The sequence below is a fragment of the Xyrauchen texanus genome, chromosome 28, assembly GCF_025860055.1.
Source record: "Xyrauchen texanus isolate HMW12.3.18 chromosome 28, RBS_HiC_50CHRs, whole genome shotgun sequence".
Lineage (NCBI taxonomy): Eukaryota > Metazoa > Chordata > Actinopteri > Cypriniformes > Catostomidae > Xyrauchen > Xyrauchen texanus.
In genome coordinates this window covers 18,056,435-18,081,805 of record NC_068303.1, presented here as the reverse complement: position 1 = coordinate 18,081,805, position 25,371 = coordinate 18,056,435, and the positions used below count along the sequence as shown (strand labels likewise).

Sequence of the window (25,371 nt, the reverse complement as noted above, 5' to 3'; positions counted from 1 at the left end):
CTATCAACCCAATCCACCTGCTGGTGGTGGCAACCCTACAAGAAGGCCCTTCCAGGCTCCTCATCTCTAATCCAATCCCTTCTGTCCAGAACTTAGGTTTGACCGAAAGTTGACCCAACTGAAAAACTCTGGTACCAAGCTAATTAACCCCACTGGCAGCCACTTGATTGCTATTCAGCTGTTTGCTAATTTCATTAAAGGGATCACAGCTTTAGGGCCAGTTCTTCTGCCAAAGGGACCGTGGATGGCAGTACATGCACTGGCCAATGCTCTGATGTTGTCCATGCTAAAAGGTCATCTTTGTTTACTGACACTCAGTACAGCTACTTGCCAACACCTAAACATAGGCACAGAGCTAATGGGTTAGGTCAATATATGTTTTCCCAAAAACAATATCCGTTTTGTCACTCTACGACGCAGAAGTGAAAGTGTGACGACTCAGAAGTCTGCACCTTAAAAACAGGGCAGACTTGTTCAGATAAATTACAATCATGACATAAATGTGAATATGACATTCAAGACATACAACTCAAGGACCAGCAGCTGATGATATGCTTTCATTTTTCAAGTGGGATATGTAAACATGAATCCAGCTTTCCAGGGTTTTTACAGTTTAGTTCTACAGGTAAGAATCAAGCAACACAGCAGTCAAGCTTCCACATCTCTTTCTGGGGTGTAAGGTGAAACCAGCAAATAATGGAGGCTGTATATATAGATTATACTTACCAGATCCTGCCTGAACTCTGAGAACAAAACACATGAGTGCAAAAAGACAGAGGCCAAAACACAAAAAGACAGAGGCCAATCAGTCTAAAACCAGACAAAATGATCCCTCTTTGCCCAGAAGGAGAAATGCATCATGGAAACAAGTTCGACATCATGTCAAAAGGTGTCAACATTATGGTCTTAGCTGAATGCATTGGCATACAAAGCCAAAATGGTATGACAGACGTATGAAAGCACTTATGCATGAGTACCACTGTTAAATTGAAAGACAAACACCTTGGTGAAGTTGGGCTGTTTTTCACAGCCAAAAAGGCTGGGACAGGGAGCAGATTACAAATAATTATGCAGTGACTGTTGTTTGGGCCCAAAATAAAAAAGGCCAGGAATATTTCCGGCCATTTTGCTGGAGTGCAAAGATACTTTGAAAGAACAGGAAGGGAAAGCAAAGTTTCCCACAGGCTGTCTGTGAGCTGAGCTCTGCTGCCTCTGTCTCTCTCTCTCTTTCTCTCCAAACAACAGCTCAAAGCTGCAGTGCCATTGAAACAATGTGCAGAGCTATTGTAAGTGAAAGCTCTGTCCTTCTGTGTCCTGCCCTCCAATTAGTGTCATATGAGAGGTACAACAGCAATTTGCTGTGTCAAAAAATATGCAATGAGTTGAATCTTGCTAAATGTTAATTGATCATGGAAAAATACTGAAAGTGTTTACACAAAGAGGGCAGAGGTGAATATGCATCCATCATTTGTGCATCAAGTCCACATTTGCTTTTGTGGTTATTTGAAATATCTGGAGAAAATAAAATACACAGTTAGAATGTCTTCACGTGTGTTTCTGGTCAAAATAGGGCACTTATTTTAATTTTAAAGATCTGCCTAAAATCTTACTGCTTGCCATTTGCCAACTGTAGGCAATGCTACTAAATAGCCCACACCAAGCCAAACATTTAAAACTAGCTTTTAAAGGAACTTTGTCATTTAATGTTTATGTTCTGTGTGTAATATTTTGCCTCTCTAATGCATGTTATTTTAATATTATTATTAGAGCTGGGTAAAAATATAGATTTTCCTATGCATCGCGATCTTCGTTTGAACGAACTCAATATCGATTCATAACTCCCAAGATCGATCTTTCACTCTATGTGGCAATCCTCTATAAAGGGGCGGTCACACTTCGTGCTCCATTCACTCTCATTCAAACGCATCTGAATGCACCAGACTAGAAACGCAAGCCCATGAGAAGAAATGTTGTCCTACGCTGCATACCAAAGTTCAAGCTTGGTGAACTCTGAACCGTGAAATCGAATAACGAGAGGACCCTGACCTCTTGGCTCAATTAAAGGAAACATATATCAATGCTGCAAGTTTTATTGTTGGAGGAGAGAGAGTAGACAATATATTTTAGCAGTTTTAATATAATATATATTTTTTTGTGATGTATTATTTACTTACACCAGAAGACCTCCCGCATGATATATCATATATCCTGTACCGTTGCGTTGTATGAAAAAGAATTTGCGTGCTCAAAGCATAGTGTGACTGCCCCTTAATGCAAGTAAATCACTCGCATGTGCAACCAAATCTCACGCTATGCAACTAAAATGTCTATGATTAGCCACTGGCTAGTAAATGTTCAGATTTCACTTACCAGTGATTGAGTAATATAGTGGAGAAGTTAGTAGCACAGAGGTCCTTTCACTGCATGTTGAGAGTAGAAGTATGTTTTAACTCATTCTGTGTGTCCAAAGACACAAAAGAAACGTTAAATTGTAATCCCACATGTATGCACTAAAGCCATCCACGTCTTCTCTCGTTATATGCGCTTACGGACAGATGGCACTAGTCTTAAAAAGACTGTACGGTTTAAGCGTGTGTTTTACAAATCAATGTAAATAATTGTAAATACTACAAATTCAGCAAGTAAACAATTAAAATTTTACAAAAGTATATATGCAACATAATATATGCAATTTCAAGTCATTAATTGATGGAATAGACTGAATCGGAACATTTTTCAAAAGCTAAAATGTGACCAATTTTATGAAAAACTATTGATAAAATATCATTTGTAAAATTTATATTTTCGAATTGCACCTAGAACGGTTGTCTTGAAGGTTCCTTTATAATTAGGAGCATTAGGTGAGAGAATTTCTTTTAGATGTAAGCAAAATGGACATTGTAACAGAATTGTACCTATATGAATCAATATAGAATTGAATCTAGATCGTAATTGAATCAAGAGTTTGTTAATCAGAATTGAGTCAGAAAATCTGTATCAATACCCAGCACTAATAATTATACTTCCTTAGATTTTTTATGTGTTAGTAAGATTATATTTTCTTCATTTGAGTGTGATTTTAAATAAATCATTATTATTTGCAGTATGAAAAATGTATGCAGAACAATGGGTGGTGGGGTGGAACAGAAGATGGTAGGGTGTGATGGGGAAAAATAAAAAAAAATGCTCCTGTACCTATAAGGCATCTAAACCCTCAACCAGTCTCTATATAAAGGTATGTTCTTTTAGTTCCATTATCCAGTGGTGAGACCGCCAGCATACTTCCAATGATTTTTGCCCAGTCCTGTGTCATTTCCTTCCCTGGGTACAGAATGACATTGGGAAAATGGGAAAAGTGCACGCTGAAACACCTTAAGCCTGTGAATGAACATTCAGAGTGGCACACACACACACACACACACACACACACATTCAAAGCGCTTACCTAATGCTGTGCAGAAACAAAGTCCAATAGTTCAACTTCCTTTCTTTGTCCCCCCTCCCAGCTTCACAAGCACTCCCAGACCTCTTTCTCTTACCCAGTCTGCTCCCAGCAGTTATACAGGAACGCACGCACGAACATGTGCATTCACACAATTAATGCAACAGGCTGCAATAAGCGCACGGCCGATACAAAAATTTGATTTGCAAAGTAGTCTAAAAGGGATAGTTTAAACAAAAATGTAAAACCTATCATCATTTACTCAACCTCATGTTGTTCCAAACATGTATGACTTTCTTCCATGTAACATAAAAAGAGAAGTTAGTCAGAATGACAAATGCAGTCACCAATCACATTAATTGTGTGGAAAAAAGATGCAATGAAAGTGAATGGTGACCAAGGCAGTTCCGATCATTCTGGCTAACATATCCTTTTGTGTTCTACAGAAGAAAGGTATACAGTACTATCCACTCAAGTATCCCCTAGCTCTATTCAGAACGTTCTGTCCTTGGGACAGCACTGCCATGCTAACCATTTGACAAATGTCTGCACATTGGTGCCAAAACTCTGACAGTGACTGAGTGGTGCACCGTCCTGCAGACGTGACTGCAAGGAAGGCCACTTCTGTGACCTAAACCACTCTCCCATGGGTCTCCATCTCTTTTTAGCCACTCAGTGTTAGAGGTGGCAGCCTCTACTGCTGATATAGTAAATTCAATTTTCTTTGACTGAAATGCACTCTGGCCCCTGGAAAGCAGTGGTACCGTGTGGGCTCCCAGGGCCTAAAGTCTTGCTGTAAGGAGCTGGGACAGAGTTCTCTGTCTGCAATTTGGATTGTGTTGGATCTGAAAGAGGGAGTTGTCTATGTGAGGGCATTATAAATGTAAATATTATTTAGACTTCCTCTCAAGACACTCGAAAACCTTATGAACGGTGAGAACGTGCTTTGTCTTAAATAAAAATGACTATGCAAGGACAATAGCCGGATACAAACTTCTTGGAAAAATGAAGTACCACTCAAGTGATTGCATATAACACACAAGCAAACATACTAAATACACACACACATGCACATTTACTTAGCCAAGTAAAAAGGGGAAAGCCATAATCTTCTATTGTTTTTATATAAGGCTAGTTACTGGCACTTGCTTTAGCAGTAAAGCAATAAGTCAGTATTACAGTTTCTCTGTCCTTCGTTTAGGGATTCTGCATAATCCTAAACCAAATTCTTCAAAGTTCTACACTTAACTTGTCCCGCACTGTTTTTTATACACCCATGAATGAGGTGTCAAATCAACCGGTTTAAGGAGACATGTGCTATGATAAGTCTTTGGCCGTACAATGTTCATCTGGCGAGTGTACGATTTTTCATCCAGCTGGCGAAAAAGCAATTTAAAAAATCCCATAGACTTAACACTGACAAGAAATCTGAGGAATCATGTCTTCGGATCAGAATGTCATAGAGACATGGGGGTGGGCTCTTTTGACTCGAGCTAGCAAGCAGTCGATAAGTATCACCTTGGAAACTGCCTAAACATGTCCTGGCAACCATATAACAACACCCATATCTCTGCACCAGGACATTGTGGAGACATGGGGGTGGGATAACAAACAGACTTTAGGTATAACCCTGGCTACTGCTTAGCAACCATTCAAAGCACCCTAGTAACTGTATAGCAACACCTATATCTCTACACATGGACATCGTAGACATATCGTACACATATGGGGTGGGCTCATTGTAGACATCGTAGACATATGGGGTGGGCTCTTTTGAATGGGCACTCTACTGAGGTCAAGTTTTGCCATGGCAAGCACGACTCAGTGTCTTCAGAAAATGTACCTGTATAGCAACACATAGATCTCTGCACATGGACATCGTATACATATGGGGTGGGCTTGGAGTCAATGGAGACCCTTGGTGGGACATTGTTGTGACTAGTTTTTCCATGGCAAGCGCCACTCACAGTGTCTTCAGAAACTATAAATGTGCCAAGTAAATGTTACTAACTCTAACACTAAAGGTCAAAGTATACTTCGGCGTCCACGTTGCGGATCGCTATGCGCACAGTATGTGTGTAACACAAATTGCCTCATCAGCACAGCCGTGCACCGCTTAGATTTTCTTGACTCATGCACGCGGTCCTCGGCTGTGTGCATCATCTGTACATGAGCAGGCCAACAACGGTACTAAAAAAAGTGTCATAAAGCAGTTGTTGTGCGGATGCGTCGAATGCGTTCCTATTCATTTGTGGTCAGAAAAGTATACTCAGAAAGGCAACGTGGCCAGCCAGGCGCCATCCGATTCAGAACGTGGAAAAACTAAGTATACCCGGGCCTTAATCTTAGAATAAATGTTCTGCATTTTTTTAATTGAAGGTGTAATGTACAATTGTTTCTGTTAAAATACTTTCTCCTATCCCATCTTAATATGCTGAGACAAGTAGTTAGACTATAAGTAAGCCATTAGTACCGTATTTTCCAGGAATAAAGTCGCACCGGGTCAAAATTGCATTGTTGAGAGAGAAAAAACACATACACTGGCAGCCAAACATTTTGAATAATGTATAGATTTTGCTATTATGGGAAGAAATTGGTACTTTTATTCATCAAAGTGGCATTCAACTGATCACAATGTATAGTCAGGACATTAATAACATGAAAATTACTATTTGATTTTGAAATTATGAAATGTCAGAACATTTTAAACTACATCAAAGAGTTCTCTTTAAAAAATCATCCACGTGCAGCAATGACAGCTTTGCAGATCCTTGGCATTCTAGCTGTCCGTTTGTCCAGATACTGAAATTTCACCCCACGCTTCCTGTAGCACTTGTCGGGCACTTCACACACACCTTACAGTCTAACTGATCCCACAAAGCTTAATGGGGTTAAGATACATAACACTCGTTCTCAATTATCTGTTGTCCAATGTCTCTTTCTTTGCCCACTCTTACCTTTTCTTTTTTGTTTTTCGGTTTCAAAAGTGTCTTTTTCTTTGCAATTCTTCCCATAAGGCCTGCACCCCTGAGTCTTCTCTTTACTGTTGTACATGAAACTGGTGTTGAGCGGGTAGAATTCAATGAAGATGTCAGCTGAGGACATGATAGTCTATTTCTCAAACTAGAGAAAATGGCTTCTTTTTTGCCATTTTGACCTTATATTGACATGCCAGTCTATTGCATACTGTGGCAACTCAAAAACAAAAACAATGTTAAGCTTTGTTTAACGAAACAAATAGCTTTCAACTGTGTTTTATATAAATGGCAAATTATTTTCTAGTACCAAATAAGCAATTTAGCATGATTAATCAAGGATAAGGTGTTGGAGTGAAGGCTGCCTGTCTAGATTTAATAAAAAAATTACTTTTTTCAAATAGTGATGCTGTTGTTTTTTTACATCAGTAATGTCCTGACTATACTTTGTGATCAGTTGAATGCCACTGTGGTGAATTAAAAATCCAATTTCTTTCAGAAAGTTTTCGCCACCAGTGTAAGTCGCATCTCTTTATAAGTCACACTGACAGAGCGTTGCATTCGGCAGCCACAAGGACCCTGGAGCAGCCACACAACCTCCCTTCACCGATTCAGATCTCAAATGTGCTACATGAAGATTACAGTACCTCAGAATCTACAAATTGTATCAAGGTGTTTTGGGCTTGTTTTAAACAGGAGAATTTGCTTTAAGTAATCGTGTGTAACAGGTTCTCATATTCTGTTTATGTTTCTTGAAAAACATGGCAAGTAAGCCACATTTCTTCATAACATCTGTAACTCTATGCAGCGCACAAATTCACAGCTTCTACCGTCACTATGACTAATCTGTTTTGGTGCGTGTGTGTTTCACTGACGACATCGGTTACGTATAAATTATGTATATACATCGCTTTCAGACTATGAAAAAAATATGTTATTAGATTAGATCAGATTTTGTCACACTTTTAGGGACAATCCTGACCCTAAACTATAGCTAAGTACATACACACAAACCCAGGATTTCACCTACCTGGAATCCTAATAAAGGACCAGCCATGTCTTGGCTGCAGAGACATGACGCCCCCTGGGCTCTGAGGGTGGAAGGCCTGAGAGCGTTGAGCCCATCCACAAGCCAGCTCAGGGGAACCATACAGGAAGCACTGCTTAGCAATGAGACTACCACCATCACGTATTAATCTACATTCATACTCGGCACTCCGATCCACACAGTAGCGTTCCATGGGAACTGAAGTTACCTAGGGAAAGAAGAAAATCCCTTAGTCAATACCTCTGAGGCTGTTTACACTATCAAACTTGGCAACTGCACAGTGTCTTCCCTCCAGCTAATTGGCTTCTATTTCTCTATTCATTCTTTTTGTTGATACGAAACACTGAACAAATTAGGCCTCAAGGGGAGAGTGGAGTCAATTTCAAACTGCAAAAAATTACCCAGTGTGTTTGTCTTGTGTGCAAGTGAAAATATCTCAACATCCCTTAAAAAAGATGAATTTATTTTCGAAGCAAAATGACATAATATTCTAAGTTTGTTGTCCGAAAACAAGATTTAAAGGGACAGTTCACCAAAAAATGGTAATTTTGTCATCATTGTCTCACCATCATGTTCTACCAAACCTGTATGGCTTGTAAATTTTGATAGTTCTGAAAAAATAAGAAATACTTATTACCCCATTGGCAAATAGTTTTTTTAAAAAACTTTTTTAAGCATTAATCTCACTAAATTCTGGCAGATTTCTCTGAAAACCTTGTCTTAATATAATTTTACTTCTAAAGTAAATCTCTCTTATATTTAGATATTGTTCCTGTAAAACAAATGATATACACCGTTTAAGAAAAAAAAATTTTGTAATGCAGTTGTAGTACGCACACACATGCACGCACAACCCGGTCTTTCTGACATTTTGTCTGAACCCTGCTGCTCTGGCAGGAAAGCATGGCATAGGTCACTGGTGCTAACAGGCCTTTGAGTAACAGATGACCATTTCCTGTATGATTCACACCACTCACAATCCCTTCCATTCTGTTTCTCTTTTCCCCGCAAACTCTCCCTCTCTCTCTTTATCCCTCTTATAGTTTCACTGAGAATTTTATGGCCTGCTGACAAGCGGATGATATTATCTTCCTTTCATTCTTATCTCTGATGAAAAACAGCTCAGCTTGGCCGGGCTTCTAGTTTTGTAGCGAACAGATGACCAATAGGAGCAAAAACACGCAGATGTGGCCTTAAAAAGCCAACGAGGTTAAGAGTCCCTCATGAATAAAGAGAAAAAATGGGTACTAATCTATCTTATCACTTTCCCACAGTGCCCATATGTCCCTGGTGCCTAGGGGCTGGTGCCAACACAGTGCCAATTCTCACAGCAAAGCCATGAGGCCAGACACAACCCCAACCCCAAAATGAATATATATACAGTATATATATTATGCTTATATTCACATTAGCAAAGTTAACAGCAGATGTTTGAGGAAAACGGTTCATCATACATGACTGAACCATTAACATCATAGATCTGTTTAAGTACAACCACATTGTTCACATATAAAAGATTAATGTCTCGACTAACTTAATGTGATTTACCCAAGTAGGATGTTTTTTTCTAGATCAACATTCTTTGCTGGACCTGGAACAGCAGTTCTATCAACCAATCAGATTTTAACATTAGATTTAGGGTTACGGTTAGGCTTAAGGGTTAGAAAAACATTCCTATCTAGATATATCCCTCTAAATTTAAGGGGTAGGTTATGGTTACATTTTTTGGACCTATTTACACTCGTCATCTCATGCATCTTGATTTATCAGATTGCAATCCGATTGGCTATACACATTCCATTTACAATTTACACCATGCAAATCTTTATAAATACTTTATATAACATTTCTGTTACTATGCAAATGCCAGGAAGCTTTGAACATGGTGTTACAAAATACAATGTTATGTGACATAATTTCTTTGTAATCTTTGGGCTCGCAAAATTCTGTATGCTGACATAGTTCGATTTGGGAGGAATAAAGTTTACATATAAGTGGCCTGAACAACCAGATGCACTTACACTTTGATGAGTTGGGACTTGTACACAATGAGTGATCAGTTTGCGATCTATCTCGAATACATCTTCAAGGGTATTTCAACTTTGTCTTTTCATCAGAAAGCTATCCAATCAGTAAAAACACAAATACCACCTTTGATAGGAAAGTAGTTTTAGGACCAGCAAAGGATGTCATAAGTCTTGACCTCAATGTTCCCTCCAGTACTAAATACGCAAATTCTAAATATCTTGAGACTATCCCAAAGTGTGGTTTTGATGGGCTGAAAATTCACAGCCAGAGAAGCAGCCCTTAACCAAGACCTCTGATTTCTCACTGGTGGGCTTGTGTTGTTTGGTTACTCTCCACCGGGGTTCTGATCAGCTGAGCAGAAGATCTGTCGGGAGTTAACGAGGATAAATAAACCAGGCCCATAGTGTGGCCCACACAAGAGAACAGGTCATTTATTTTTGATAGCAAGTTTGTTTCATATACAGTGGGAGATCCCTGTCAGCAGCTGGCCACCCATCAGTAAAAACCCACTTTGATGAGTTTTAGTCTCTTACCAACTGAAAACATTTACTGGATTTAGACAACAGTTAATGGATATAGAAATCAGGGTTGCAATGGATTTAGTTCAAACCTCTGAACTGAGCAAAGATTCTACCAGTTAATATGTTCCATTGGGATGTTTTTTCAGAGAAAGGGTGCGTTTGTATGTGTGGTTTACCCTGGGTGTGACGGTGAATAAAAACTTGGGTGGCTGAGTGGGTTGGCAGGGTCTGAACATGTGAGTGGAGGAGCGTCTGCTGTGAATCAGCACATCGGCGTGACAAACCAGCCCTGGTCCTGTGGACGTAAATACCAAATCCTGCCAGAAAGAAAGCAAAAACGTCAATGTAGCATGTTATATATTATTCTACCAAATCGCGATTTGTCAAAAGGTATGACTAAGTGTGTGTGTGGGGGTGGCTGCTTTTACAGACAGCATTTGAATTAGTCAAATAGGCGTACATGGACCTGCAGCACCTCCTAGTGATCTCCTTTCACTCTACCATGAGTTACTCCTAATAAAATGTAAACCCAATTCCCATCTCAACAGCTCCATTTGTCACAAGCCAAAAGCTAATTTTTAGCTGAAGTGATACCCTAAATGAGACCATAGTGGTAAGAGACTTCCACACAGGGTCACAGGCAGAACTACACCTTTAATGACCCACATGAATCATATGAAGCAGCCTATATACCTGCCTGTTTCCTGCCAGTACTGACACAAGTGACATGCATAAACAAACCTGTCTTCTTCATTTAGTGGAGACTGAGGAATAATGATTGATGAAGTGTGAAGGGCATGTGGAGATGGGGGGAGGGAGGGAGAGAGAGAGAGATGGTAAGCAAGAAAGAGCAAAAGAACGAGAAAACACAGAAAATATCAAAATAAAAAACAGAAAGAACAAAAAGGAAGCAAGGAGAATGAAAGAAATCAAGCAACCAAGAAAGACAGAAAAAAGCAAGAACAATAAAAATAAAAGAAAGCACAAAAAAGAGCAAAAGACAAGGAAGCAGAAAGAAAAAAATACAATCAAGAAAGAATAAAAGCAAAAAAGAATAAATTGAAGAAAAAGTAAGAAATTCCCAGTCCGCTCTAAGTCCTCGTGACTGCCTCAATCCGGTTGGCGGAAGACGAATCTCAGTTGCCTCCGTGTTGAGCACATTACCGCGGAGACATAGCGCCTGTAGAGACCCACGCTATTCTCCTCGGCAACCACGCACAACTCACCATGCGCCCAACCGAGAGTGAGAACCACATTATAGTGACCATGAGGAGGTTACCCCATGTGACTCTACCCTCCCTAGCAACCAGGCCAATTTGGTTGCTTAGGAGACCTGGCTGGAGAGCTCAGCACGCCCTGGATTTGAACTCACGGTTCAAGGCGTGGTAGTCAGCATCTTAGCTGCTGAACTACCCAGGCCCCCTTTTATAAAACAAAATCTAAAAACTTCTTAATATACAGTCCATCCAAGCCTCGCCGCTTAGGCTATGCTCAGACTGAAGGCAAATCTTATTTTTTCTCAAATAAGATCTTTTCAGGCAGACTGTCCGCACTATTAATTGCAAGTGATCAAATCAGATTTGCACGTTAAGACATAACCAACCTATCTGCATGGGATGCTTTAATAACAATGTATGGCATACCCATAGTTGCTTTCAAAACAGATGCATTGCATCATCTTGCTCTCCAAATAAGCGCCCTGTCCCGATGTGGTTTGAATCAGATTTGGAAAATCCGATTTCATGTGTTTTTTTGCTGTCCAGACTATCAAAAACTCAACTGGATACAATTTGGATATGCAAAAACTCTGATTTTTAGTGGCAGTCTGAACAAGGTAATCTTCTATCAGCACAGAATATGCTTTTGACAAATCATGCCATGTTGTATATTCTCATTATTTGGATAAAACTGAACTGCACTTATATGGAACACAATAGGGAGTATGCGGGAGATTTGGAAATCCAAGAATGATGCAGGTGCTTTAGCCTTTGCCAGAAGCACTTACAGCTATGGGTAAAAGTTATTTTGGGTCTTAGAGGCCAACATTAGGACTTTATCATGATGCTGAGTGTTCGATACGGGCCAATCCACATTTCCACAGGCGGTTTGTTGCGGTGTCGAGTTCCCTGTACATGCCCCAGTGGAGCTAGGAGACGCTGTGTGGTAGAAGACCCAGAGTGGGAAGTGGATAATATTACACCTCAGTCAGCACCTTTGGAACACAAATTCCCCTGCTTGAAGCTTCAGCGCAAACCAGCACACCAAAGCACTTTACAGCAGGTTAACCCCTGCTGCTGTTTGGCCTTGTATGCTATAGATAGATTATAGAAAGACTAAATGGGGGATGACACTGTAGCTGACTGGGACATCCAGAACCACTTCTTCTATTCTTTTTCCTCTCCTCAATTATCAGTTTGAACCTTTGATATTCCCATCAGCATTTAATATATGACAGCTTTTGAGTGCCTTGTGGGTGAATGGAATATAGGCTTCAACAGAAAGGAGGCACTGAGTGCGTGTAGACCGAAATATGAGCCCTTCAAACTAATGACAGATGAGGGTCATTTAAGCTGGTTCCGTGGGGTAACCCAAGGAAGGAGTAGACCTGCTCATTCATACACAACGCTCCTCACTTTTGCTTAACCCTCACAAAACAGTGAACACAATACATTTGCAAAGTAAATAAAACAGTGCCACAAAGTTCTACAGATGGTAGCTGATTTGGTAGAACTGGTGAGGTTTGGGGTAGGGATGCACCAATACCACTTTTTCTCTTCCAATACTGATCCGATACCAGTGTTGTTTTTTTGCATAGTCTGTTTAGAATATCTTTACATTATTGTGTGGAACTATTTGGGTGTGCTCTTTAATACGTAAAGAAACACAAACCTCTAACTACACATTATTTAAATATAAATGTATAGCTTATTAAGAAACACTATCATTAACTGGATAATGTGGCAGCAAAATTAACAGTAATTCTAGTATAATTCATCAGTAGAAAAGAAGGTTATTAGTCATTAGTGGCTAATCAAGGACTGCATATATACCCTGCTTTCACACACTCTTTGTTTGTTCTCATCGATAGTATCTCTGAGACTCCACAACTTTCTGCTATGTCAAACATACCTGTGTCTTCATTATTGCCTGCAAGTATCATAAGACTGGTGTGTGTTATCTGTTCATTGTGTCTATATCCTGTCTGGATATTATTCACCTGCTTTTGCCACTCTGCTCAACTGGATTTTATGTGATGGTAGACATGTTCTCAGTAGTTTAATTTGCTTCTTATTCAAATTCTTGGGGGGGGGGGGCCTGGTATAAGTGATCCGAACTATTGAGCATCTACATCTGAAATTTTGTGTTTTATATTTTGCGCACCGGCTGAATGCTAAAAATAGTCACGAGTGGGTATGTAAACAGAGCAGTGCCATTCAATAATGCGCTGGAGCTGCACATACTATATATTTACTTATTAAACACAGCCTTTTGTGATTCACAGAGCTATCGCCCATCTTCAAGTGGCTTTGAATAAAATGCAGGGATCACATGAACTACTTTAGTTGTGTTTTAATGGTTCTTTTATGTCATTTTTTGAGCTTGACGGTAACGAACATGACTAACAGACAGTATCGGATTTGGAGCGGGCTCGGACCAATACCCAATTCGTTTGAAAACATCAGTATTGGAGCCAATACCGATCCAGGTATCAGATCGGTGCATCCCTAGTTTGGGGGCCATAAATTAAAATGTAAAAAGACAAACTTATAATAAAAGTGATAACTTTTTTACAAAAATAAATGCAATTACCAATATTACTACATATTTTGACCCATTGAAATGCACATTCGAAAGTAAGGCATTGATTTTGAGTTGCAATACAGATGTACTGATAGTAACATCTGTAAAAGTTAAAGGAAAGTTCCAGGTTCAATAAAAGTTAAGCTCAATCAAAAGCATTTTTGCACTCACTTTTTAGAAGTATAACCACAAGATATAAAGGATATGTGTGTAAACATGATTTTTTTGAGTGATAAGATCACTTAAAAACCTTTTCTGTGTAAAATTATAGCTAATTTTATAACTTCGTTTCATGACAATGTTGTCAACAAACCCTAAAACGACTGTAAAAATGACAAACTAAAAAAACAGCTCAAATAATGAGCAAACATGAGTTTTAACAAAATAATTAATGCAAGTCCTTTTATAAAATTATAAGCTTCACATTTCTGTTTAAACCCTCCAAAAATTGGCCCCATTCACTTCCATTGTAAGTGCCTCACTGTAACAGAGTTCTGTTTATTAATTTTTTTTTAAAGAAAAGGAAGAATGAGACAAATTTTTTGTGGCAATCAACCTTATGACGCAAATGCAGCTGATTTAGCTTAACTTGTATTTGCAACAGAAAATGGCAGAGCATAATCAGAGAGAAGCACCGGTGCGACCTATAAAACATTTAGTTGCACTGGAAGGAAAAATGGACCCACAGGTTTAAATCAGTCTGGCCAGAAACAAAGGTTGATATGAGGAAGAAAACCGAAATGTTGCAATTGTGCCATGTTTGTGGAATAATATCTTTGAGGGAATTTTGTTTGATATTCAGAATTTTGCTTAAGGTGTTTAATAATAGCAAGTAAACTTGATGTCCACAAGTAAAACACTTTGTTTTGAAAGTTATGTCTGGAAATAATATGTTTTTGTACAACCTTTAAGGGGGACTGATGTTCCAAAATATCTTTCACTGATGGTATATTGTGGTATTTATATGGTATGTAAAAAACAAAAACTGTGCTTTACAAGCCAGTCAGGTGGTTACTTCCTGACAAAGTGGTCCAGAATTTATGCCAGTAGTCAAAAGTCTGCCTCTGAGAGACTATAAACACTGTAAATTAGGGCTGAAAAGCTGTTGTATCTGGTGTCATAATTTCTAAAATAAATAAGGACAACATATGCTTACCTTTTGTAATATGACAGTTCTGACAAAAGGCTGTTTACAAATTACAGCATATGCAAGGACACGGTTATAATACTAAATGTCAGTACAGTCTTGTTACAGCAATGTACAGTATACAACAAATATATGGTCATAAGGCAGTCTAATAAGGCAGGACAAAGTGACTGTGAAGAACAACAGAGGAATAACTCACCTGTAGGACATGACTGTTGAGGACGTTTGGGAAAGATGTTGGCCGATTGAGCCACAAGATGAGATCTTTGTGTGAAAGACACAGGGCTTTTCCGTCAGCCTGGTTATCCTGCTCCACCTCATCCCACAGGCGCTGGTGATGGAGCCGGTAGGCTGACTTGAAGGACAGATAAAGAGCTAACCACCTGAGCAGAGACGAAAAGATGCCATTTTACTGTCGAAACATAGCTATAAAACTAAACTGACTTTCTCCTGTCTCTATTGTCGTGCATGTGACAACAAGCAAACAAGTTTAATTTCTGAAAGGTCAACATCAGACACAACTGACTGAAATGTTTCTCATTAGTCTTTTTATCTCAAGGGGATCTTAAATACATTTAGCCTCTATATGAATGGATGCCACCTGGGGCAGTGGTGGCTCAGTGGTTGAGGCTCAGGGTTACTGACCAGAAGGTCAGGGGTTCAAGCACTTAACTCCAGGTTGCTCCGGGGGGATTGTCCCTGTAATAAGTGCACTGTAAGTCGCTTTGGATAAAAGCGTTTGCCAAATGCATAAATGTAAATGAGTTGGACCAGATAGTGAAAGAAAAGCAGCCAAAATACACGAGAACTCCTTTATTATTGTATAAAAAGCCTTTCAGGTGGCACCTCATGACGTTGGTTGAGAGAATGCCTAGAGTAGGGGTTTTTGAACTGAGGGCTGGAAGGGGGTGCTAGGGTGTCTGTGCAATGTTTCAGAGAAAGAAAAAAGTGTTCATAAAAGTTAAAAACTGTATTTACCTAATTTTACATTATTGCCTTTTCAGTTTAATCAAAATGTTTCTCTTAAGGTTTATGCATTTAACATTACTCAATTATTGGGTAGAAACAATATACGTAGTAAACATAGTACAAACAAGGCTAAATATTTTCCATATGATTAGGGTTGCACCGTTATGAAAATTTTTTGCCACTTACTTTATTTTGTCATCAGACCACTGATTAGGAATTATGTATTTGAAATGTACAAAGAGTACAAAAGTGTTTTAAATTATCTATATAATAATCACCCTTAAAATTCTTATTTTTTTCAATGGACTTTCTACACAAACATATTGTATATAGCAACCTTAATATTTAGGAAGGGGTCCCTCACAAGCTGATTGACATATTTGGGGGTCCTTGGCATCAACATTTTGGAAAATACATGGTCTAGAGTGTGCAGAGCTGTAAACAAGGCAAAGGTTGACTCTTTCGAAAAAGCGAAAATGTAATTTTGGTCACAACATACAGTAATTCCCATGTTTCCATTTGCTACACTTTAATACTATTCTTAACTGTAAAAAAATAGCAATATCAAAGAATAAGAAGGTATATCCAAACTTTTGACTAGTAGTGCAGCATTAAGTTATAGACAATGTCTTGGTAAGTAACTTAGTACACTACAATGAATACCATTCTTTGTGTAACAATGACGTAACTGACCTCACTAGAGTCCCCTGAAGCATTATGTTAGACATCTCAGCAGGAGACACATTTATGAACCGCAAGAAAGAAAAGGTGCTGCTTTCATCCTCACCTGAATTGTCACAGATCAAAAAGATGAATGAGACTTTGTAATAATGAAATTACAGTTGAGGAATATTAATGTGTAAGAGACATACCTTTTCTGTGAAACAAGGATTGTTGAATGTGGTGTGCAGAAAAAGGTGAAAGCAGAGTCTGCTTCAGTCTGAGGAGAAAAGAGAGAACATTAATAAAACCCAGGAAAACGTCTCATATGTAATTCAAATCCTGTCAAAACTTTTAAATGTGAAGCATAAAAACTATTTCGAAGGGAAAATGAATCAATAAGGCTTACAACTGGAGAGGAACCATTCTGAATGAGGTAAAACTGGGAGTTCATTGGAGCTACATGGACATCAACTCACTTGGTTAAATTGTAGAGGAGGCCGTGTCGGAACAGGAACTTGGACATGATGAAGGGCTTTAAGGACATGTGGAAAGGCGAGTGTATTTCCCTACGCTCAAACAGGTCTGGATGGTTACAAACCTTCAAGTATAAATTGAGAACAACACACACAGTGCCTTACTAGAAGACCTCACAGAGATTGAAAGTATGCACAGCCTATAATGCTGCTAAACTTGCTTTAAGAGCATTTACCAACCTTCCTGAACTGCATGACAAGGTTCATGAGGCTGCTGGTGGTGTTGTGGGACTGCTGGGATGTGCCCATTGAAGACTGCAGCAGGTCCTCAATGGATATCTTGTTCTTCAGAGCCTGGTACAGCAGCCTTTGCCTGCTGGTCAACTGGCAGTATGTCAGGATTTCAATCTAAGATGAAGGTTTGAAAAATAAACAGCATCAACATCATACACATTCGGGCTTGGGTCGCAAGTTCGAATCCAGGGCTTGCTGAGTGACTCCAGCCAGGTCTCCTAAGCAACCAAATTGGCCCAGTTGCTAGGGAGGGTAGAGTCACATGGGGTAACCACTTCGTGGTCGCTATAATGTGGTTCGCTCTTGGTGGGGCACGTGGCGAGTTGTGCATTGATGCCGCGGAGAATAGTGTGAAGCCTCCACAAATGCTATGTCTCCACGGTGATGCGCTCAACAAGCCACGTGATAAGATGCGCAGATTGACAGTCTCAGATGCGGAGGCAACTGAGATTTGTTCTCTGCCACCCAGATTGAGGCGAGTCACTACACCACCACCAAAGACTTTGCGCATTAGGAACTCCAAATTGGGGAGAATAAATCAATAAAATATTTAATAAAATAAAAACATCATATTCACATTAAAACACATTTTTTTTAAGATGAAAAGTGTTCACACATTTTGTGAAAAGAATGAATGTCCATGACTTTTTCATTTGTCTGTGATTACTGGACGATTTTACAGGGTTCCCACTCTTTTCAAGGCCCAATTTTCCAGAACATTTTATGTGCCCAAAGTGTGTAATATTTAAGCAAAAACACATGAGAGGTCACGATGTTGTGGTAATAAAAAAACAATTTTTAATTCTGTATTCAACAGTTTACTTGAATTGTATTACCAAAATAGTGTCTAATCAGTGCTGCAGAACAGAACATCACAAACGTGAGATATTGCTTTGATAAATTATTATTAATTACAGTAAACATTACATTCCTGTACAGTATTAATATATATATACACACACATTTATTAATTTTTTTGTCCATTTAAATCCAGTTTTTATTTTGTTGTTTGTGTGTTTTTGATGTTAGTTTCTCACCTCTGGATTAGAAGTTTGCTACATGGCCCACTGTGATTATTAAACCCCAAAAGCTCTGATATAATTAGATAAATATATAGTCTTTATGCACTGTGCAGAGTGCTCTGCTCTCCATGTTCTACTACACGGACACACACGCGCATGCACGCACACGCACACGCACACAGTGTGCGCGATAATCATGGTGAGGTGTTGTATGTGTGGCTGGCTTCACACAGTCATTTTGAAGAACCCAGCACATGCAGATTGTATATTTATTCAATTAAATCACAGCCTTTTGTGGTTTAATAATCACACTAGGACATATTGCCATTTTAATTTGATTGTGCATTCAATGACTGGATTCGGTGTTTCCGTCTGTGTTTTCCGCATCGCAGAATTCAAAGGGGTGTACATGTGGTAACCGCAGTATAAGCGGACTCCTGAGGTAAGGAGTAAAGACATAGTCACAACGATACCACCTTGAGGTGTGAATATATTTTTCAAAATATCAGCTGTACGACCATCTCCTTAAAATATTTTGTCAGAGTAAAGTAGAGATGACAGCAGATGAGCAGAGAATTTACATGATAGGGCTTTGTTCATGACAGTCAACCAGTGATGTTGTTTCACAATGCAGAGCCACTGGCAGTAACAACACAGTATGAATTTTTGAATTTGACACCTATCCCGAGTCCTTAATATTACTATGTTTTTATTAATGTAACAAAAACCTTGTAAGTGGCACATTCACACAGTTTTATTAAACTAAAATAATTTCCAGGATGAATCATGATTTTCCAGGACAATTAGGTATTATTCTCATTTTCCATGACTGGAAAAATGCATTTAGAAATGCCAGGTTTTCCAGGATGCATAGGAACCCTGTTATAGTCATTTTAAAGAGATTGTGAGCGGAGCATAACTAGAAAAAAAATATATTAACTACAGACATTTTCCATTATTTTTTAAATATTTTATAGATTTCCATGCTTTTTCCATGCTTGGATATGACAACTTAATAAACTGCCCTGGTATTTCCAGACCTTCCTTGACAATGGTAATGATGGGTGTTAGAAATCACAATTCAGTTTGAAAAATTGTAGGTCAGTACCTTGTCAGATAGCTCATTCTCTACGTCCTTCTTTATTCTGCGCAGCATAAAAGGTTTTAGGATCATGTGCAATCTGGAAAGCTGGTCTGAAAGGACAAACCACAGTAAATTCTGTGAGCTGCTGCCATTTTATTTACCACTTTAGTGTAAATTAAAATGGCAGAAACACATATTGTAACATCCCAAAGTAACATAAGAATACATAGACATTGAATGACAACTTAAATAGAGTTAAATGAAAGCGATGACTGACTTTCATCAATAGCAGATTTGTTCTCAGCATGACTCTCAATGTCCTTGCAGAACCACTCGTTAAACTCCTCGTGAGAGTCAAAAAGAGTCGGCATGATGAAATGAAGCAGGGCCCACAACTGAGAGGAAGAACAATGATGTTAGATTTTTTTGTGGTACTGCACTCAAATGTGCACACACAGTTATTCTCAGACAATCTTCCATGTGAATTAGGGCTGTGTTAAAAATTGTAATGTTCTCCTTGCCGATGCTCGAACTGATATTATGAAGCACATTGAAAGCTTGAATGTAGCCTATCACCTCTATCATCCAATGCAAGTCAGCCGTTACAATCACCTGAGTACTTGTTCATCAACACATTTAAATTGGAGACTTTTGCTATCGCTGGCAAAACTAAAAGCTAAAATATATGTGCATTTTGTTTTTTTGCCTAAACTCAGCAGCTGGGAGTGAGAAATGACTCCCAGTACATAGTCAAGATAAAGCCGGCAATTTGCGCTTCTTTCACTCTCAACCAGAGTATGAAATTAGCCAAAGGGCAGGTGCTTTTTGAACAGGTGCAGCAGGTAATTTAGCTCATCTTCCTGCCGTCCTGTATGTTTTGGACCCGGTTTGCACCTGTATTTAGTGCAGTCCACTTGTGATCGGACCTCCAGAGATCTGAACAGGGCAATAGTAACATTTGTCAAGAGATATTTTTTCTTAGATACAAAGATATACACTTGAAGGAATATATTTGATTTTGTTTTGATGGTCAGACAAAAGAAAAGCGTCCGTTGTGCGTGTCTGATTTGTTGAGATTTTCAAAGAAGCTCAAGTTTTTTTTCTTCTCCATGTCAGTGACCTGCAGTTTCATTCTATATTTTAGAACTGAAAATGATCTAGGGCCATTTCACTAGGTGTTTTGAGATTAAATAACTTTAAAGGCCCAGAAGTACTTATGGAGAATTTCTTCTTTTCGTTCAGGGACGTTTGAAACAGCTGAACAATGGTATACTATTTGGTATGCTGAACATTCAGACTACAAAATGATGATAAGAGGGGCATATCTTAATATGGGCAGATGTGTGAATTACTTTTTGATGTAGGTAAATTTGCACCAGCTCGCTAACAACTGCACACCAGTTAGGGGTTTTAAAAAATATTGTAGCTTATTGTATCATTCGATACAACGCTCACTAAACAATACCATATGTATTGTACGATACATTAAAAAAACTCTCGGGGAGGCAGCGCTGCGCGCTCACAGGAAAACGGAGCAACACACTTACAGTACATAGGTTTGATGATCAATGACAAACGGCGAGTAGATTGCACTGTAGCGGTACAGCTTGTTGAATCTGCCAAACAGCGGTGTCATGTCCTGGTGCTACACTACATCCAATATGTCGTTTTATTTACGCAGACATCACCACGTAAAACGGTGTATTTGTGAGGAAGAAACAGCAGCAGTACGTTTAACAGCCGCCTCTCCCAGCTGATACTGAGTGTGACATGCACAGCAAGATGCTCATAAGTTATATAAATTAATACATAATAAACATAATTATTAAAAAACCAGCTTAATCAAAAAAAACAACAACATAAGAAACCTGTGATTACATAAGACTTATATTTATCTGCTTTTGACTTAGAAATGTAAACAGCTTTGAGAACAACACTTGCGCACATTATAAGCCGGTAATACTGCCGGTAAAATGTACATGCAAAGTGAAACGCTAAATAATATTGGATTATGTACATATGTCATAAAACCGGAAGTCAGGTTCCTTTCAAGTTTTTTTTTTCACCACTAAATAACATTGAAAGGAGGTTTTTCCATGCAACAGTCACTTCAGCTTGTTCACAGGGAGCTTTCAGACAACAAGGCATGATTTTCTATAAAGCTGCTTTGAAACTATGTGTAATGTGAAAAGTGAACATTTTCACATTAAAATTCACAACATGAAAATTGTGAGTTCATATGAATTTTTCTCAACAATCAATCAAACAAAATAAATACAGTGCTGTTGTTTAAGTTACTTAGAGATTTGCTTTTTGTTGCCAATGTCAGACACGTTTGTGGCATTTATGATTAAAAATACATTTATTTCGAATCCTTGAATAAGTTTGAGGGAAACATTTGTGGGAGCTCGTTTCATATTGTACAGTAAAATTTGTGTACCATTACATTCCTAATGCCAATGTGTTCATGTTGACTGATATTTAACTGACTGAACACCATGAACAAATATTATTTGTTGGCCTCAAAGTAGATGAAATGGACCAATGGCAGTAAGAAGGTGTTTAGCATCTAGTAAGATATTTTCCAAAAAAGTTTGCCTAAAAGTTTGCCCAAGTGAGCTGTTACGAACCACCAAAACTCCACCAAACACCTTATTTTTGGCCAGATTTTGTTTTAGATTACCCATTCTTTCTTCGATTTGATTAAATATATCAGGGACCTTAAATCCAGCTGTTTGCATTTTACTGTACATGGTTTGTGAATAGCCTATCGACTAATATATATATATATATATATATGTATGCTTCGGGTAAAGGTGGCTGTAAAAATCGAAGTAGCTGATAAAACTGGGTCCAAACTATGACTTTCCCACTATGCTCTCAACTGAGGTGAGGAACATGCCAAAGATCTGCAGACACATGTGGATATCACATACAAGGGTTAGTTAGACTAACTATATTAAGACAATGGAATTGGAGGCTAAAATGTTTTTTCACTTGATACAACTAGCACAGAATATTTTGCACTGCCTATAATATGTTACTCTACTTGTGTATTTATGAATGTGGTCTAAAATATAGGCTATATGAATTCTATTAAATGTACTTAAAGTTTCTTGCTATGATGACAACTCTTCATTTGAATACAAGAACAGTGTGTAGAAGTGAGTTGTGTTTGACTTGTGTTGAGACTCAAGCTTTTTAAGCCAAGAGGCTTTGAATTAATTACCTGTAGCACACTTTAAAATCAGAATATTTTGTACTACAGCAAGGGTAGCGCAAATCACTTAACATGTACAAAATTACACTAAATTAACATGTATCGTGAATACACATAGTATCTTGACCTCAGTTTCGTGATGCATATCGTATCGTGACGTTGTTGGTGATACCAAGCCCTAACGTGAATACACTCACCTCAGCCATTGTGTTCTGGATTGACTCACCTCAGCCATTGTGTTCTGGATTGGCGTCCCTGTTAGCAAAAGGCGGTTTCTGCACTGGAACTGTAAAAGAATCTTCCATCGTACACTGCCAAGAAGAACCAGACACAGTTCTTAAGACCTCCCAAGCAAGTAGCATGCTGAGCTTAATGGAAGATATAACTCTCCACATGACAACAGTGCTTCATACTACTCATAAACCCACAGGGATTCTCTTCAGCGCATTTTCTCAGACTCAGTTAAGTCTTTCATTGATTATGGAGACAAAAGTGTCTTGAAAGCTCATGAAAGATGCTTTGACGCTCAGTCAAGACTGTGATTGGGCAATAAATCATGTTGCACCACAACAGAAGCTGCTGGCACATGTGCTGTCATCACCAGAAAGGCACAAAGTCACACTCAGAGCTTGAGAGGCTCTCAGTCTCTGATGGGTTCCAGCCCAGACATAGTGTCATAAAAATTGACTAGTTAGCCCTAAGTCTGGAAAATCTGAGATGATGTAGTACTGTAGATTCTCTGAAGCTTTTTATAAGCTCCAATACGTTTTTTTAAATTCGAGGGATTTTTTTTTTTTACATTTCATAGAGGTATTTGCAAAAGAAATGTGTAATGTGTGATCCAGCTAATTTTCCTGAAGTATATGTAAAATGATCTCTGTTTTCTAGGAATTCAGATCAGTGTTAGATCAATATATGGACTAGGCCAATATCAACATTATATCGATCATTGGCCACCCTGCTCTCTAGATATCATCTGACATTGAAAATCCCAAACTGGTCTAAGACTAAATCAGACACTTTTTTCATATATAAGGCAAAGTTGTAAACTAGACAGCATGTTTTGAAATGTTATACCTTTGTTATAGCATATATTGAAACAGCAGGAATATTGTACATTATCAAAGCAGTAAATCAGTGATAATTACCTGGTGCTGCTTTTCAATGCCTGGGCCTCATCCAAAACCATATACTGCCATTTCACCCTCTGGAAATATTTCACATCCTGCACCACCAGCTGATAACTTGTGATCACCACATGAAATGGTGCATTCTGGGTATACAGTGTTTTCTACGAGGGCCAGAATATTATAAAATACAATTGACTAAAATTATGATTTTATCTAATTGATCTGACATTTTAGAAGAATACAGGTGACATGTTTACCTGGCTCCAAAACTTTCTAATAACTTTACGATCATGAGGGTTTCCCCAGTACGGTAGCACCTATGAGACAGAATGAGACAACAGATGAGTTAATCTTAATCAACAGATTAAGATAACATATGAAATATAATTAGTTAAAAATGTTTAGAGTCAGAAATTAACCAGGGCTTGGGGAAAAATGCTTACATAATTAGTTGTGACTTTTTTATTATAGAAAAATGCTCATGAAAATCAGTTCAAGAGGACAATGTGTTGCTCCTTAATAAAAAAGTTGATTTCTGACAATGAAAACTCTTCTTCAACTGATCAAATTAAATAAAAGTGGAAAATGTCCTTTCAAATTGCCAAATAGTCCAAATTATATTTCATACTCTTAATCTCTTTGTAAACCTCATGCTATTATTGTGGATGGAATTTTAGACACAGATAATTTGCACAACTTGGATAAAGTCTGACTGGAAGGAAATTCATATTTAGACTGCTGAGTTTAGTGGAGAGCACTAATAATTATACAACACTGCCCCCTAAGTATTGAAGTGTCATCACTCAAACCAGACCAGAAGTGCAACTATCTGTCATGCGTTTCCTTACAGTAAAAATATGCAAAGGGCAAGAAAAAACAAATTTTCCATTGTTCTGAAAATAAACCCAGGTCAATGGGTTTATGAAAGGTTTGAGATGACACAGAAAGAGAGCGCAAGAGAGAGAAAGGGAGATGTAAAGGATTCCATGGCTTCAGCCAGGTGTTTCCTTGTGCAGCTGCCACACTCACCTTGAATTTGGGGACAAAGCGAGAGAACTCCTGATGCCAGTTGTTGAGTGTTGAGGCTGGGGAGATGATCAAGAACGGCCCCCAGATGTTTTCCCTCTGCCCGCCAGAGCACAGACACAAATTAAGCCACATGTGCAGGTACAGTAGGCAGAAGGGGATGGAGAAAGAGATGGTGGGAAAGAAAGAGAGAGGAGACAAAACAGGAACTGAAAAACGAGGTAACATGCTAACATGGCTTCCTATGGGCCCACAGCTCTATGCTTTCATATTAAATACCAAAACTCCCCCAAATCCGTATCCTCCTCCTTTTGTGAGTCCTGGAAGTAATGGAGGGCAGCGGAGACAGCTGCAGAGTGCATACTGATGCCAAACAACTGATTTGTGGTTTTTGGGGGCTTGTTTTGGAGAAATGAATGCGATAGAACAGGAAAGCTGAACAGAAAACTGTTTACATAAAGCTAGTGTCATATTCCCAAAAAAATAAACCTGTTCCAGATTTTGGATCTAAAAGCCAGGTGATTGGGA

At 38.7% G+C, this 25,371-nt stretch overlaps 1 protein-coding gene across 3 annotated transcripts in view; it reads right to left on the bottom strand.

The window, feature by feature from the left end:
* Window positions 1-25,371, bottom strand: part of ino80 (INO80 complex ATPase subunit) — a 65,165-nt gene that overhangs the window by 23,977 nt on the left and 15,817 nt on the right. For all 3 annotated transcript variants that reach the window (XR_007967968.1, XM_052096516.1, XM_052096517.1), the window contains exons 15-27: window positions 24,847-24,942; window positions 24,075-24,134; window positions 23,836-23,978; window positions 22,914-22,998; window positions 19,745-19,862; window positions 19,492-19,577; window positions 17,308-17,475; window positions 17,071-17,192; window positions 16,804-16,871; window positions 16,625-16,718; window positions 15,162-15,345; window positions 10,191-10,331; window positions 7,448-7,673 (exon numbers count right to left, since the gene is read on the bottom strand). Coding sequence is in view for 2 of the 3 variants with exons in the window: in XM_052096516.1 (XP_051952476.1) it covers window positions 7,448-7,673; window positions 10,191-10,331; window positions 15,162-15,345; window positions 16,625-16,718; window positions 16,804-16,871; window positions 17,071-17,192; window positions 17,308-17,475; window positions 19,492-19,577; window positions 19,745-19,862; window positions 22,914-22,998; window positions 23,836-23,978; window positions 24,075-24,134; window positions 24,847-24,942 (1,591 nt within the window). In the remaining variant the exon portion in view is untranslated. The remainder of the gene's footprint in view (window positions 1-7,447; window positions 7,674-10,190; window positions 10,332-15,161; window positions 15,346-16,624; window positions 16,719-16,803; window positions 16,872-17,070; window positions 17,193-17,307; window positions 17,476-19,491; window positions 19,578-19,744; window positions 19,863-22,913; window positions 22,999-23,835; window positions 23,979-24,074; window positions 24,135-24,846; window positions 24,943-25,371) is intronic.